Consider the following 15,844-nt stretch of genomic DNA (forward strand, 5'->3'; position numbering starts at 1 on the left):
AGGACAGACATCGCGCTGCTCTGAGAAGCGCCGAGGCCATCGGGCACGGTGGCGTTTGAGGATCGAAGCGGCAAAAGCTGCTGGAGTCCCGTCTCCCGAGAGGCGAAGTAGAGCCTTCAGGTGACAGCACTGTGGCCAGGGGACCAAAAGCCTCCTCCAGGGTGACACCAGCAACAAGCTGAAGCCAAGCCCTCGCCGGGCGGCACAAGGTCCAGAGTGAATCTCACACCCGGGATAAAGCTGCCAGACGCCCCTCACGCCGCTGGAACGACGCAGCTTGTGCAAAGCGCTGCTGCAGCCAGGTACCTTCTCCCCCAGAATGCTGAAATAGGGGCTCCCCAAGGAGCCTGAGCCCCTTTTTTGCCTCACCGGGCAAAGCGCTGAGCACCAGCAAGCAGGATTTGCTCCGGCTCAGCGGTGATAAACTCTTGTGTGAGGTGACAGGGGCTGGGAGGGCGCAATCTTAAACTACAGCAAAGATTTATCTACTCCAGCCAGCTGCACTGAGACCACCGCAACCCAGAGCGAGCGGCGAAACAAATCACGGGTTAATTTGGGCAAGTCCCACTTTGGAAAGCACTTGAAGAGGTTTCCACACCTCAAAGTTGCAGCAAATCACAGGGAACACTCCCACCCCCACCCCCCAAAGCTGTTCAAGCCATAGATTAGAGTATTAAACAATTGCTTCAGTGTTAACTTCTGTCTTTGAAACTCCAGTTAGCTTTTTTCCTCCGCGCCTGGAACCTCAGCACCACTTTGTCAGCCCGATGCTGGGCACTGAGGTTTCATGTGCTCCCACTGAGGTCAGGGTACCGATTTCACCGTGGTTATTGGGGGAGGAAGGGAAAGGATCACCACACGGTAGAAATCGTCTGCTACAGGAGGGGAAAAAAAATAATATATAGAATTCCTTAGGCCTAGGTGGAAGGTAGATGGTTTTCTGTAAACAGTTAAGGCAAGAGGCCTATCGGAGATCCATCAGGACTACGTCTCTCTCGACAACGGACACGTGATTGCAGGTCTGGAAGAGAGGGGAAGAGGGGACAGGGATTATCCAGATGTTCCCACAGCTCAGGTGAGTCTCCTCCACCTCCTGACACGACTGCACCCAGCGCCCTTCACACAACAGCCCTCTCGGACCAGCGCCCTGCGCGGTGCCTCGGAGACCACGGCAGGACACAAATACAAACCTCCCTCTCAAACACAAGCCCTCGCTGCTGCCTTGACCTGTTTCTGCAGAGAAGTGCTGTGCACGCACCCCCAACCCGCTAACAAGTTCAAAAGCTTTAACCCCTCAATCCTAGGAAGAGACAAGCCCCTGCCATGCTGACCCTCCTGTCCTGGGCCACAGCCCAGGACCACCCCCCCCAGATATAAATTCAAGTGTCCAACACGCCAACCCACAGTCCCACAGCCCCTGCTGCCTCCTGGGGTGACTTACAGTGAAGAGAGGGGGGTCTTTGGAGTGTGGGTGGAATCCTTTCTGTCGGCAGGAAGAGATCTCCTCCAGGCCGTGCTCCGTCAGCTTGAAAAACCCCGTCCTAGAGCAAATAAACACAAACTCTGTGTAGCACAAGCCTCTGCAAATAGAAGCACCTCCTCCTGGGTCTCAAGGAGCGTGCCTGAGTCTGCTCCCCCCGAGAGCAGAGATGCACGCTGCGGGACACAGCTCTGCCCGTGACACTCCTCCCCCCAGCCCTGCAGCCACAGGCTGGTCTCCTTTCACAGGTGGGCACCCATCGCCTGGTCACGACCCCCCAAACCAGTTGGGAAGAGCTGTCGAACCACAGACGCTCTTCCAGCCTCTTTTGGTAAAGCTTTATGTGACTTGTCATGTTATTTATTCCCACACCAGGAATCCGATAGAGGAGAGGTCGTGGCAAACAGCCCTTGGATCCCTTCCGAGCCCCTGGATCCCTTCCGAGCCCCTGGATCCCTTCTGCAGAGGCTAGAGAGGCAGAGGGGATGGCATTCCTTACCCCGCGTCCATACTTACTCCTGGTATTTTGGAGAACACACAATAGCAATGGACTCCGGCAACATCATCTGGTAGGAGCAGTGTGTGTGCAGGTCGACGCTGGAGAGGAAGGCTGTCTGCGTGGGGTGAGTCTGAAACGCAGGGAAAAGAGAAAGTCGGTTGGAAAACCGGTCCAAAAGGGACCACGTCTACCAAGAGAAGGTTGCAACAGGGAAGACACAGCTCCGCCGGTGGCACAGAGGACATGCTTGCACACTGCAAATGGGTTTGGATCATCCCAAAACATCTGCTCCTCTTTTTCAGTTGGAGAAAGTACAGGAGGAGCTCTAAATTTCTGGCCGTATCCCAGGTGAAGTCATACTTCAAGGCAAAACACCATCCATGCTTTCATGCGCGTCTCCCTGCAGGGCACTTCACACAGCTACTCCTGGAGCAACATACCACCGAGGCACTTTCCACGTCTCCATATGTCCAACATCCCATTCCACCAAGACAGCCGAGGGTTGGACGACCACAGCCAGCCACCACCTTCCCCATCTCCAGCTAACAGCTAAGATTTCACCGCCTAACTCTTGCTGAAAGGTCTTTGTCCTTTTCCTTGTTACGTTTTTGTTGTCAAGGCCAGCAGGAAGGTCAAAGGAACCCCTGAGGGTCCCCGAATGTCGCAGGGCTGTCACCGAAGGGTTAACACCAAAAGCAGACACCCCGCACACATCAGGCACACGCAGCAGGCTTTTATTTGTCAGAGCCTGTGAGGCAGCTGCTGCTTTCGAGAGATTACTCAGCAGCACCAAACATTTTGCTTGGCACCGATCCGACTGCCAAAGGCTCCGTGGGGACAGGCAAGCAGGGCAGCACTGAAGCCAGCGGAGGAATCTGGAACTGGCACATCCTACGGCAGAGCCGCACAGAGTTGTCTGTGAAAAGTAGCGCTACTACAAGGCTGCACCACGAGAGAGGCTCTGCGCTGCCAGCAGGAGCTCGGGATGCCCCGACGGTGCCTCTGCAGTCAGCTTTCAGCTGGATGAAACATCAGCTCCATGCCCCAAACCCCAGTTTCAAAGGGCCCGATGTTTTAAGGAGGGACCAAATTTAAAAGCGAGCCTAGATTTCTCCCGCAGCGCAAGTAGGGACTGAGACTGCACCGATCCGATGGAGAAGCCCCAGCAGCGGAGGGGGAGAAGCCCCAGTGGAGGATGCTGCCCGCTCCACGCCACCCCCCCTGGTAAATCCTCCTCCACCAGCCCTGCTCCACGCACCCCCTTCCCTCCTGGCTGAAAGACCAGCTGGGAAGCGCGACAGGAACGAGGGACTCACGTGGATCCAGCCTAGCGTAACAAGGCCGTGCTGATCCTGGATGACGAAGAGCTCCTCTTCGTTCTCCGTGTTGCAATAATCGGGGCCTCCGTACTGCTTGGGAACGATGACGTGGGTTATCGTGAATTCGTTCCTCATCTGCAAGGCAGCACGGGGAGGCTGTTACCCACCTGACACCCCCCCAGAGCAAGAAACGCTGCTGCTGCCCACTGGTGCAAAGGTAATTTCCCAAGCTTTGGGAAAGCAGTGTTTGTGCATTCATCACTCGGGGGCTCAGCCCAGGGAACAGCAGGTCTGGAAACAATCCCATGGATGTACTGTCCATTTACCAGTCACTGAAATGGGAAGGGTAAGTTACTGACCAAGGCGTCACGGGATTTTCCGAGGCTGAGCATGACCCACAGCTTGATTTCGTTTCCCCTGATGTGCAGAGCAACCCACAAGAGCTCAGAGAAGTCCTGACCACCCACCGAAGCAAATCTCTCCACTCACTAGGAGATGATGCTTCATAATTAAATCATCATCAAGTGTCTGGGAGCAGCTGGATTGCAGAAAGTTGCTACAGCAAACCATTTCATTTCAAAGCGAACTCCTGCAAGCAAAGCAGCCCCGGGCAGCACAGGGGAGACAGGCTGGAGCTGCCAATAGAAACCTGGGCACGCAACCTGTTTGCGGGAGAACTAACTGTCTCCAGTCGGTGTTTGCACAGCCTTGGCTTGGCGAGGGTCCTAGCTCATAGCTGGGACACCTCAGTCCTGCTGGTACCAAAAGGACACGTCCCCGGGGCCGCCTGTCACCGGCAGCGTGGGGGGTCCTGGAGGCAGGTACCCAGCAGAGCCATCAACAGGAGCGAGGGGAAGCTGAACACCCGTGGGGACACGGTGCCTGACACCTCAGCGTGAGGAAATCCTAAAAAAGGGAGGAAAAGGAGGGGCAGATCGTCCCTAACACCCACAGGAAAGCTCAGCCATCAGTGAAACTGCACTACAGCCTTCCGTGGCAAAACCCAGGGTCCTCCAGCTGTTTTCAAAGTTACCGCGCCTCCGCGCTGCTCCCGGGGTCTTAATCCCGGTTATCACCTTACCAGGGTACCGCAGAGGATCCCGCACGTCTCCACACCCCGGACCGTGTTGGCATCAGCCAGCTGGAGGAATTTCTGGCAGAGTTCCCTCGGGACGATGACCTGGCGGAGGACATCCATACTCGCATCTGTGGGGACAACGGGAGCACAACGAGTGATGACAGTTGGGGATGTCGGAGAAACGGTACCTGAAGGGACTAGACTGAAACGTTTCAGCCTGGAAATGTTCAGTGCTCCCTTACAACGGCAGTGACAGCGACAGATAAATGAAGTCACAGTGACACTTCATAAAGGACAGCCACTACCTCGTTCCAAACGGGCAAAGAGACACATAGAGAGAAAGAAACCTTTAGTGTTGTGTCAAACCTGAGTTTTTGTGAAGAAAAATGAACACCACCACCCCTCCCCCCCCAAAAAAAAACCACATTTGAATTAAGATGTATCACTGGTCAAAAAACAGTCATTGGGAAATGTCTGAATCAGCATTTTGGAGGAGAATCATTTGGTCGGGGCGGGGGGGGGCGTTTAGAAAAAGAAGAATTTGGTCGGGGCAGGGGGGGGGGGGTTTAGAAAAAGAAGAATTTGGTCGGGGCAGGGGGCGGGGTTTAGAAAAAGAAGAATTTGGTCGGGGCGGGGGTGGGGGTTTAGAAAAAGAAGAATTTGGTCGGGGCGGGGGGGGGGGTTTAGAAAAAGAAGAATTTGGTCGGGGCGGGGGTGGGGGTTTAGAAAAAGAAGAATTTGGTGGGGGCAGGGAGGGGGGTTAGAAAAAGAAGAATTTGGTCGGGGCGAGGGGAGAGAAAAAGAAGAATTTGGTTGGGGGGGGAGAGAAAAAGAAGAATTTGGTCGGGGCGGGGGGAGAGAAAAAGAAGAATTTGGTCGGGGCGGGGGGAGAGAAAAAGAAGAATTTGGTCGGGGCAGGGAGGGGGGTTAGAAAAAGAAGAATTTGGTCGGGGCAGGGGGAGAGAAAAAGAAGAATTTGTTTGGGGGGGGAGAGAAAAAGAAGAATTTGGTGGGGGCAGGGAGGGGGGTTAGAAAAAGAAGAATTTGGTCGGGGCGGGGGGAGAGAAAAAGAAGAATTTGTTTGGGGGGGGAGAGAAAAAGAAGAATTTGGTTGGGGCAGGGAGGGGGGTTAGAAAAAGAAGAATTTGGTCGGGGCGGGGGGAGAGAAAAAGAAGAATTTGTTTGGGGGGGGAGAGAAAAAGAAGAATTTGGTTGGGGCAGGGAGGGGGGTTAGAAAAAGAAGAATTTGGTCGGGGCGGGGGGAGAGAAAAAGAAGAATTTGTTTGGGGGGGGGAGAGAAAAAGAAGAATTTGGTTGGGGCAGGGAGGGGGGTTAGAAAAAGAAGAATTTGGTCGGGGCGGGGGGAGAGAAAAAGAAGAATTTGTTTGGGGGGGGGAGAGAAAAAGAAGAATTTGGTTGGGGCAGGGAGGGGGGTTAGAAAAAGAAGAATTTGGTCGGGGCGGGGGGAGAGAAAAAGAAGAATTTGTTTGGGGGGGGAGAGAAAAAGAAGAATTTGGTTGGGGCAGGGAGGGGGGTTAGAAAAAGAAGAATTTGGTCGGGGCGGGGGGAGAGAAAAAGAAGAATTTGTTTGGGGGGGGGAGAGAAAAAGAAGAATTTGGTTGGGGCAGGGAGGGGGGTTAGAAAAAGAAGAATTTGGTCGGGGCGGGGGGAGAGAAAAAGAAGAATTTGTTTGGGGGGGGAGAGAAAAAGAAGAATTTGGTTGGGGCAGGGAGGGGGGTTAGAAAAAGAAGAATTTGGTCGGGGCGGGGGGAGAGAAAAAGAAGAATTTGTTTGGGGGGGGAGAGAAAAAGAAGAATTTGGTTGGGGCAGGGAGGGGGGTTAGAAAAAGAAGAATTTGGTCGGGGCGGGGGGAGAGAAAAAGAAGAATTTGTTTGGGGGGGGGAGAGAAAAAGAAGAATTTGGTTGGGGCAGGGAGGGGGGTTAGAAAAAGAAGAATTTGGTCGGGGCGGGGGGAGAGAAAAAGAAGAATTTGTTTGGGGGGGGAGAGAAAAAGAAGAATTTGGTTGGGGGGGGGAGAGAAAAAGAAGCCCTGCAAACCATTACTGGCCAACAGGGAGAACATCCAGTGACCTGGAAGGTCACACCCCTGGAAGGGCCGGAACCATGACCAGATACTTCCAAGAGCCTCCCAGAGCAATCAGCTCCTCAGCAGTGTTTGGCTCAGTCCCAGCAAGGGAGAAGGGTGCACTGGGAGGTACTAACTGGTTTCCGTGTTCCCCAGAGCATTGGGTTTCAAAGATCTGTCCACAACAGGAGGTTTGGATGAGACAGTCCCCGCTGATGGACTTGCAGGGTGAACTGGAGAGACGGGAACCTTTGGGATTAAATCAGTCGGAGGCTTTTCCACGCCAGGGATGAGGGGTCCATCCAGAGACTCGGGACTCTGCTCTGGCTTTCCAAATTCCTGCACTATCTTTAGACGTTCCTTCTCCAGCTCCTGTCGTCGAATCATCTCCTCAAAGGCATGAAACTGCTCTTGCTCTGCCTGCTGCTGCTTCATCAGGGCTACCCGATTCCTCTCCTCTTCTAGCTGCTGCTGCAAAGCCAAATTGCGTGCAAATTCCTCTTCCTCCGCCTTCTACAAGGAGAAATACACCAAGGGACACCAGCAAACAGGGGAACATTAGCTTGAGGCAGAAAAAGTCTATGCACTGCAGAGCCCCCGCAATCCTAGACTACTTCTAAAAGCAAAAGGTAACCAGCAAAAAGCATTCCCTTCAAGGAAACTTCAGCTTTCAAAACAGATCTGCAATTCCAGCAGGAAAGCCAGCTAGACCATGTCAGTAAAACCGCTGCCTTACCCCCCCCCCCCCCTTCCACAGAAATATAATTCAAGGTTGGTTTCCCTTCTATCCTGCCTTTAAAATTACACTTGTCCAAAGCAAAGCTCACTGCAGAGTTTTCTGCTTTGCCCACGGAACTCCAGATCCTTGTCCGTGCTGTTACCAGCCGCCTGCTGAGTTTTCTGGATCATAAGACCCAGACCTCATGTTGGGACAAAGAGAAAACAACCAAGCCAACCACAGCCCCGGCTCAGACTGCCTCCAGGATGCTCAACAAAGAGAGATGCAGGGACACCCATGACAGATTCACCTCCATAACGGCATCGGTGATGGGGACAGCCCTGTGCTCAGGTGACAAGGTGGCACCCTGCAAGCCGGCGCTACCCACGCATGGCATTTCCGAGCACCCAGGGAGCCCTGGAGACCTGCCCTCTTCCAAACCCTTTGCGGCTGAGGGAGGCTCCTTCTGGGGAGCACAGGCCTCCAGTCTCCTCTCACTCACCTTCTGCTCCTTGTACTTAGCATAGTCCTTGGCGTACCTCTTTAACAGCTCCTCCTTGAGCTCTTCAGCTCTGGGGAAGGCTACTTCTTTCAGTTTCTGGAGGGAGGAAACACGGTTGTAGGAGTGTGATAGCCCCAAGGCAAGAGAAACAAGACTCAATGGACGTCTAGCACCCAGAGGTGATAAACCATCTACTCGTTCACGAGGCAGAAAGAGCTGAGCAGCTCCAGCACCACGGGTGGACAGGCTGCAGCCAGGCGCGGTGTAGCTGGGTGGCACGGACAGCACCCTCAACAACACCGAGCAAGAGCTTACGCAACGTCGTCCTTCGCTTCTGCTCATTGTTGAGCAGAGGAGTGGTAGCTCCTCGTGGTTGTGAGCAATTTCCAAGGATCCCCTGGCAAATCCCTCGAGAGCCACTGCAGTGAGCATCCAGCCCCCACGCATGGCAAAGCGAAGTGGTCTTTAACAAGCAGGGAGTTTAACAGGAAAGAAAGGACACCCCAGTGCTCAGCAGAACGTAAACTGGACAATCACAGCCAGCCCAGCACAAGTACAACAGGGTAAGAAGAACCCAAACCCAAGGGGTCAGGGCTGCCTGGCCAAGCCAAGGCTTCTCAGCATTTGTGTGGATCACTCAGTCCAGAGCCATGAAAAACCTCCAGGGTGATGACCCCAAAGCATTTCCGACCACAGCCATTAGGGACTTGGTGACGTTCCTACTTACTTTCACTGTCTCCCTCTTTTCGGGTATGACGGCAGTTTTGTAATCACGGTGCTGTGGCAGCTTCTCAATGAAGAGCCTGTAAACACAGGAGAGAAGCTACGTTAAAGGGGAACATTAGCTTGAGGCAGAAAAAGTCTATGCACTGCAGAGCCTCCGCAATCCTAGACTACTTCTAAAAGCAAAAGGTAACCAGCAAAAAGCATTCCCTTCAAGGAAACTTCAGCTTTCAAAACAGAGATTTGCAATTCCAGCAGGAAAGCCAGCTAGACCACGTCAGTAAAACCGCTGCCTTACCCCCCCCTTCCACAGAAATATAATTCAAGGTTGGTTTCCCTTCTATCCTGCCTTTAAAATTACACTTGTCCAAAGCAAAGCTCACTGCAGAGTTTTCTGCTTTGCCCACAGAACTCCAGATCCTTGTCCATGCTGTTACCAGCCGCCTGCTGAGTGGCGATTTCGGAATCACAGCAGAAAGGGACAAACACAAAACAATAAGCAGCATTTTGGGGGTACAGCTCATTTCCCTCCAGCACCGTCCCCTTGCTCCGCCACCTCCCCGGGCCCTATGCTGCCCGCAATCAGGATAGTCATCTGCCTTTCTGCAGGAAATCATCATATAACAGCTTTCTGAGCTCCTCATGGCACACAGGAGATCTTGTTCAGTCCCAGGGGAGCACCTCACTCAGGAGGTTTTTTTTCTTCCACCTGGACTTTGGAGGTGATCCTCAGGGATAAATACATTTGTTTTGAACAGAACCATTAATAAGCCAGTCTAAACCACCAAGGACACTGGTAGCGATTCAGGAAGGTCCTTGGGCACCTGCCTACGCCTCTGCGAGCATCCCAGGGGATTACACAGAAGCTCAAGGACTTGGCTGACTCAGTGCTCACACTGTCCTTCTGTACGGAGGAAGAGTTTGTGCAAGAGGTGGGGAAATTAACTCAGACTTTGAAAAGGGAAAACTTGCAGGTAAGCTAAAAGCAAGTTCACAACATCCCCAGCTGCGGCATCTGGAGCCTTTCAGCTCTGTGGCCCGACCATCCTGGAAGGTCAGGGCAATATTTCAGGCAGCAGGGATCTATTTCTGGGCAGATTTCTGGGAGGAACATCAAGAATGAGCTCAACATCATCCCGCTCCCACCACGATGACGAGCGGGTTAATCTTTGGCTTCTCTACGAACAGGATAACTGTTCCCCCGCCTTCCAAGGAGCTCTGAAGGACACAGCAGTGAAGATGCAGAGAAAGAGTACTGCAAGCACTAGAACAAGGAACAAAGCCTACAAATATTGGGCAATTCACTCTGGCTCAGCGTTATGAGGCTCTCCAGGCTTGAGGCATCCCCGAATTAGCTCTGGACAAGTCCCCAGTGGCGCATCAGACGACTGCATGCTCAGGGTGAGCTCCTGGCGAGCTTAGCTGGGTCCTTGTCTCCTGCAAGCGGAGCTGTGCTTGCTCCGAGCTTCCACAAAGCCTGTGGGCACAATGCAACCCCCCTGCCTGCCTTGATACACCGCTTCAGCATCCGAAGGAGCTGCTTTAGAGAGCAGCCTCGGGCCCAGGCACAAGGAATAAGGGTAGCGAGGACTAGAATGTGCCCCAGGGAGCAGCGCAAACAAACCAAGCAGAGCCAAGCGGGCAAGACGCAGGGGAGACAGAGTGAGAGCACTCTTCATGCTGAGAAGCCTGTGTGTGCGCAGTAAATAAAGCCAGCTGCTTCAAAACCTCAGTCCTCTGGGAAAAAGGAGGACTTTTTGCAACACTGAATGCTCCTGGTTTCCACGGAAAGCGTGAGGATGCTCTCGCCAGAGACCACAGGATCAGCATAACCACGTCACAGCCTGGAGCCACGGAGAAGCCGTTGCTCCATCCGAAACGCCCAGCAAGGTCCCCGCTCCCGGCTGGTGCTTGCGAAGTAGGTCACTGTGTCGAGGAGACAAAACAAGGCTGTGATCATTGCCAATAACTAGCAGATTAAAATGGAAGGGATTAATTAAGAAGGATTAAGAGCAGATGCTGGCCTAGGGAGGATGGAAAAAGCAGCAGAGACAGCTGGGTTTCCACAAGTTAGGAAGGGGGGGAAAAAGTGGGCAGCAGGATGAGAGGAGGACTCAGACAGCCAGAGGAAACCCTGGGGCAAGACCAGGCAGCGGCAGGCTGGGGCTGGAGGCAGAGGAAGGGCAGGAATGGTTCACGTTTCCTATCGACAGCCCAGCTGAGGCTTGGCAAGACTGAAACCTGCCGCTCCGATCGCCAGGAGTTTTTGGGCTTGTTCAAAACCTCTGCCTGTTCCCAAGTCCACTATGAGCAGCAGCTGTCTGGCACCCAGCAGCCACATCACAGGCTATTTTTAAGCACTGCTACGGCACGCACGCCAAGCCAGCATCTCTCGAGTCCCTTGGAACACCCCACACAAACCCCTGGAGCCAATCTTAGCAGCTCGCAGCCACGCAGGCAAACCAGGAGCCCAAACACCACAGAAAATTCTTTTTTTCTTTTCTTATTTGGCCCTAGCAAAAATCAAACCTAGCGTGCCTGATGTCGATTCAGGGAAAACATCTGCTCGCATCAAAGCAGAAGCAGCTGTTCAAGAAGACAAACAAGCAGATGCCTCACAAGGTGACAAGAGAAGTGCGTTGTAAGTCCAGCCCGGTGGCGCTGTGAGAGGTGCTGTGCAGCAAAATGACCTGTGCGAGACTGAGCAGGTGGCCAGAGGCCAAACGGGGAACTGGCTGCCTCAATGGGAATCTGAGTGCAGATCCATCTGGAGATTACCCCATGTCTAGACAAGATTGTCTCAAACCCGATGGCTCCCCAAATCAGGCACCACAACACAGACCTCACCCCGTAATTCAGGCCTTAAGATCAGCCCTGGGGAGCGCTGTATCGGGAAATAAAGAGAAATCCAGCTTCTCGCTCCCAAGGACGATGCGGTCGCTCCCACCAAACGCACCGAGCAAAGAGCCTCTCATGTGCCTCCGGGGCTGGAGTTCTCTCCTTCCCAGAGGTGCAGCCCCATGTGGGAAGCGCCTGCACTAAGGCCACGCAGCCGGGCTCTGAGAAAGGACGGCCACAGCGCTGGCTGCAGGCGTGGGCTGAAGCACCAGGTGAAGAATTCCGATCCCCTTTCTAGAAACAGGAGAGCAGAACACGTCCCACGAGAGCCTCTCATTACCAGTGCCTCGCTCTTGCCTTCTGGATCATGCCCCTTGGGGAAGGACACGTAGAAAACCCTACACCAAGCCTCCTGCTTGAGCTACAGCTTCACACCTTCGTTTAAAGGAATGACTGTGACATTGAGTTCATCTCTTTGGACAATCCTGGGCAACAGCTCGTATTCGTCCACACTGGAGAAATAGCGCCAAGGGAAAGTTTTTCCACCTACCTGGCAGCCAGCAGCCAGGGTAACGTAAAAGCCACGAGCATCTGAAAGCTGCTGAAGAGAAAACACGCCAGCACCTATCACTGCTATAACAAAGGCACTTTTCGTTCATTTGTTTAGTTAAAGAGTTTCTCCTTCAGCCCTGGCTACGTAACCAGCCTGGAAACCTTCCCAAGGGTTTTACACTTCCCAGCTCCCTGTGCAGCCGCCCAGGGCGCTCTCTATGATGCCCATAAAAGCTCAGGAAGTGCAAGGCAGGAAGAAAAGCTAACCAGAGAAAAATGTGTTGGATTTAAGGGGCAGGAACCCTGCACACGGGGGCAGGGAGAGAAAGTGCCCACGGAGATGCCAACCACATTCTGGATAAACAGGTAGCGTGGGCACGGCACAGACCATACCAGAGTGGCACTGAGTGAATGTGGGAGGGCCAGGCTCTTAGCCAAAAAGCCTACAGGAACGGGACACACTGTGCCACGGGGATATTTTCTGAGAATCACAGTTTTCAGCCCATTAAACACCAACGGGCACGGCTGACAGAGAGGCACTTGTTTACTCCGCTCGTACTCTGGGCTGCTCAGACACAATCCAGACCTGACACCACACCACCACAGTGTACGCTCCACTGGGGTTTCAGACCCAAGATGGCTCATTTCTGGGCAGCTGCAGAGGTGACAGCAAGAATATGCAGCCCTGCACTTGTCTACATGGAATGTAGATGCTACAGCTGGAGACGCAGCAGCTGAAACACCAAACAGGGAGTTGGCTGGGCTTATATACAATCTGGGGCTTTCTAGAAGGGTCCTCAGTACTCAAGGAACTCACCGGCTGAGCAGAATCAGGTTCTTTGGACCCAGAACTCTTCCCCACGTCCCTCCCGAGAAGGGCTCGGGTGTATGTGTGTGTGTTTGTGCCGGGGGGAAGCAGATTAGATTCTTTCCAAGGTGTAAAACTAAAACTACAGCTGGTCCCTGTACCCACAGGAGGACCTCACTACCTGCTGTAAAAGGCTGGAGTAACTTAAGTGTAAAGCAGGCTTTTCCTCCGAAGCTGGTTTATTAGAGAAGCCGCCAACCAGCCTAGATCCTTTCCAGGTAGATACCAAATACTGAGATCCTTGACCACAGGTCCTTGCCAGTTCATACGATGTTACGGCCAACCTAGCGACAATCGAGGCCAATCTAACCACTCTGCAGTGATAAAACACCAGGAAGCTTTGACATCCAGGGAGGAAACCTCCCTCCTGCTGACAGGAGTCTCCACTAGCACAGGGGCAGAGAAATACAAATTCAGCCTGGCTTCAAAGGGAACTTTTACAAACCTCCTGCAAAGAAGTGAGCGGCGTTTGCGGGTTTGTACCTCAACACCTTTACAACATCTGTTCAGTCTAAGCAGCTGCATCCTCACCTCTGTGGGAAACGAAATTCAAAAGGAGCAGAGCTCTGGATAGAACCCAGTTCTTCCAGCTCAGCAAGACTCCAGTGTTTAGACACGCTCAAAACATGCAGCACCAAACCCACAACCCCTTGTATTGACACAGGTGACTTGCAAACGAAGCAACGCTGCTCTTACGTGATATATTTGTTGTACAAAATAAAGGCATGCTCGATATTGCCTTCCTCCGAGTAAACGGTCGCCATGCGGAGGATTTCCACACCGGAGCGGTAGTAGCGTCGTGGTGGGATGTCCTCATTCACTTCCACGGCACTTCCCACCTGGATCAGTCTTCGTACTCGCTCCTCCGGTGGGAGGCTGACGTCGGCGTGGTCAGGCATAACAACACACATCAAAGCTGCTACAAGGCTGACGAACTCTGTAGTGAGAGGAAAATCAAGTGTATCAAAACCAGCATAAACCAGATAACTCATCCAGCTTCCTGAGGACTGTCTTTCCTTGATAGGATCACCCTGCCTCAGCAGAAAAGTGTTTAATACACGAGCCAAGCTAGGTCCTGAGGGAGGAATCTGGGAGAAGCCCAGCTCTTTTTGGGCACAGCGTTTGGCTATTTACCTTTACCAACCTGGAAGGCAGCCACAAATTCAAGATCAGTCCTTGGCAAATGATTTCAAGCTGGAGTTTGATCCATCCAAATCCTACCCAAAGCAACGATTCCTTTTCAGTTTTCTCTCCACAGAACAAAACTAGTGCTGGTCACTCATCCGGGGTGAGATGGCTAAAGAATTTCATTCAGGCTCGAGCAGAAGCAGCTTTATGTGAGGTTTCGACACTGCAGTGTTCACTGTTTCGCTTACACAGCGGTGAGACAAGGACAGAGCTGAAGGCCATCCTTCCAGCCACTGCCGCTCAGCAGAGCTGTCCTTACCCAACAAGCTCAATCCCAAATTGCTCTGGCCCAGGCACAGTCGCAACCCGTTTCTCCCCTGCGCTGCGGGAGGCACACCCGTCACCCCAGGAATGCACCTCGACCTGATCCGTGCATCTGCCTCCCGCTTGGTCCCGACAAACCCCTTCTCACCCACAGCCCTGTCACACAAGTTGATAAATTTGAAGTGGAGGAAGCACTGAGACTGTCTGAGGGCTGCAAGCCCAGAAACCCTCCACAATGCTCTTCCCCCTACACCAAAAAAGTCATTTTCCCCCTGGAAAAGTCACCTGGACCAGTGTAAGGGTTAAATGCCCTATGAAATCACAACGCTGAATCCAGAGCACCTTGCAAGCCTTCCAGCAACGCGACTGCCACATGTGCAACCCCACAACTTCCCACAGCTCCTTCCTAAACAGGGGAAAGGTCCTGAGCTGAGCTAAGCACCACCTGAGGAGTTGCCTTTTGGGGCTACTCGGGAGCAGAAGCCCCTTTTTAAGGCAGGCAGGCCCATGTGTCCCAGCCCGCATCCCGAAGGGGCCTCCACAGGCCTCTCACCCTAACTAAGGACTGCGGGATTCTGTCCTGCAAGAGGCTGCTGTGCCAAAGTGCTCACTCACAGGGTGTGACAGCCACAGCTCAGTGGGCTTCAGCTTCTCCTCCTCACCAGTGCTTCTACCGGGGTGGGGGGTCAGTTGCTCCCTCAAGCCAGAGCTCAGTCACCTCCCCAAACCAAAGCTCCCTCCCCCCAAGTTCCACAGTCCTTCTCCCCCCAGAGAGAACAGACAGCACCCACACACTGTAACTCCCAGTGCCCCCAGCCCAGAGCTTCCTCTACTTTCCACAGCATTCCTCAACACAAAGTGCCCAAAACATCCCCGCTCCCTGAGCTGCAAGACCCCAGACTACAGCCCCTCCCCCAGTCAATTCCCACAGCAAGACAGTCGAAGACACCCCACCCCAAATTAGAGCCCTCCAGAACTCCCACAGCCCCTCCCCTGCAAGGGAGAGCAGAGGAGCCCCCCAGGTCTGCCTGTCCCTGCCCGAACAGCCTCCCCCTTCCTTCCCTTTCCGAAAATAACCCAACAGCCCCCCCCAAAAAATCAAAATACGAATAGAGGGTCGCCCAGCCAAAGCCCCCACGGTCCTCCAGCCCCCCAGAACACAGAAGGGGGGGGGGGGGGGGGGGGCCAAGCCGGGTCCCCCTTCCTAAGGGAAAAAACACCCACGGCCAAAGCCCCCCTGACCGGAGCCCCGCGAACGAAAAGCCGATACGAGGCCACCCCCTCCACCGGAGCCGCCAGGCCCGGCCCCCCAGGAGAGGAGGGGGATCCCCCCCGGTCCCCCCAAGCCGCCTTCCCCCCCCAGGCCCCGCCGGCCCTGACCGCGGGCCCGGTGCTGACCTGCCGCCCGGAGGCCGCCAGCTGCCCTCAGCGCTTCCGGGTTGTTGCCAAAACGCCGATAGCACCGCCCCACCTCGATTTCAGCAACCAATCAGGACCCGCCGCAACATCCGGGCACGCCACCACCGACACCACCCACTTCCGCCCGTCCGAGCCGCCCCTTCCGGTCCTTTAGCGGAAGGCTGGGTCCGTGACGTCAGAGCCGGCCCTCACCCTTAAAGCGGCAGCGCCCTCCCGGCGGCGCAGCGCCCTGTCCGCCCCCAAACCCACCCGTTCTCACCCCAAAACGGTGCCGCCGTGAGGCCGGAGCCCACTGCCCAACCCCCCCTGC

At 54.1% G+C, this 15,844-nt stretch overlaps 1 protein-coding gene across 5 annotated transcripts; it reads right to left on the minus strand.

Annotated features, from left to right (window-relative positions):
- Positions 1-463: 463 nt before the first annotated feature.
- Positions 464-15,656, minus strand: STAMBP (STAM binding protein). Of its 5 annotated transcripts, none has more exons than XM_055696126.1 (11): positions 15,514-15,636; positions 13,808-13,880; positions 13,360-13,600; positions 8,410-8,485; positions 7,683-7,778; positions 6,600-6,975; positions 4,380-4,504; positions 3,296-3,433; positions 1,997-2,109; positions 1,442-1,541; positions 464-1,021 (listed from the first exon to the last, which is right to left on the minus strand). In XM_055696126.1, the coding sequence occupies exons 3-11, from the start codon at positions 13,572-13,574 to the stop codon at positions 965-967; spliced, it is 1,296 nt and encodes a 431-aa protein (XP_055552101.1). In that variant the 5' UTR covers positions 13,575-13,600; positions 13,808-13,880; positions 15,514-15,636; the 3' UTR covers positions 464-964. The 5 variants fall into 5 exon arrangements, with proteins under 5 accessions (XP_055552101.1, XP_055552100.1, XP_055552098.1 ...); XM_055696125.1 differs by having other exon boundaries at positions 13,798-13,880; XM_055696123.1 differs by lacking the exon at positions 13,808-13,880 and having other exon boundaries at positions 15,514-15,656.
- Between the last annotated feature and the right edge of the window lie 188 nt (positions 15,657-15,844).

The sequence above is a fragment of the Falco cherrug genome, chromosome 18, assembly GCF_023634085.1.
Source record: "Falco cherrug isolate bFalChe1 chromosome 18, bFalChe1.pri, whole genome shotgun sequence".
Lineage (NCBI taxonomy): Eukaryota > Metazoa > Chordata > Aves > Falconiformes > Falconidae > Falco > Falco cherrug.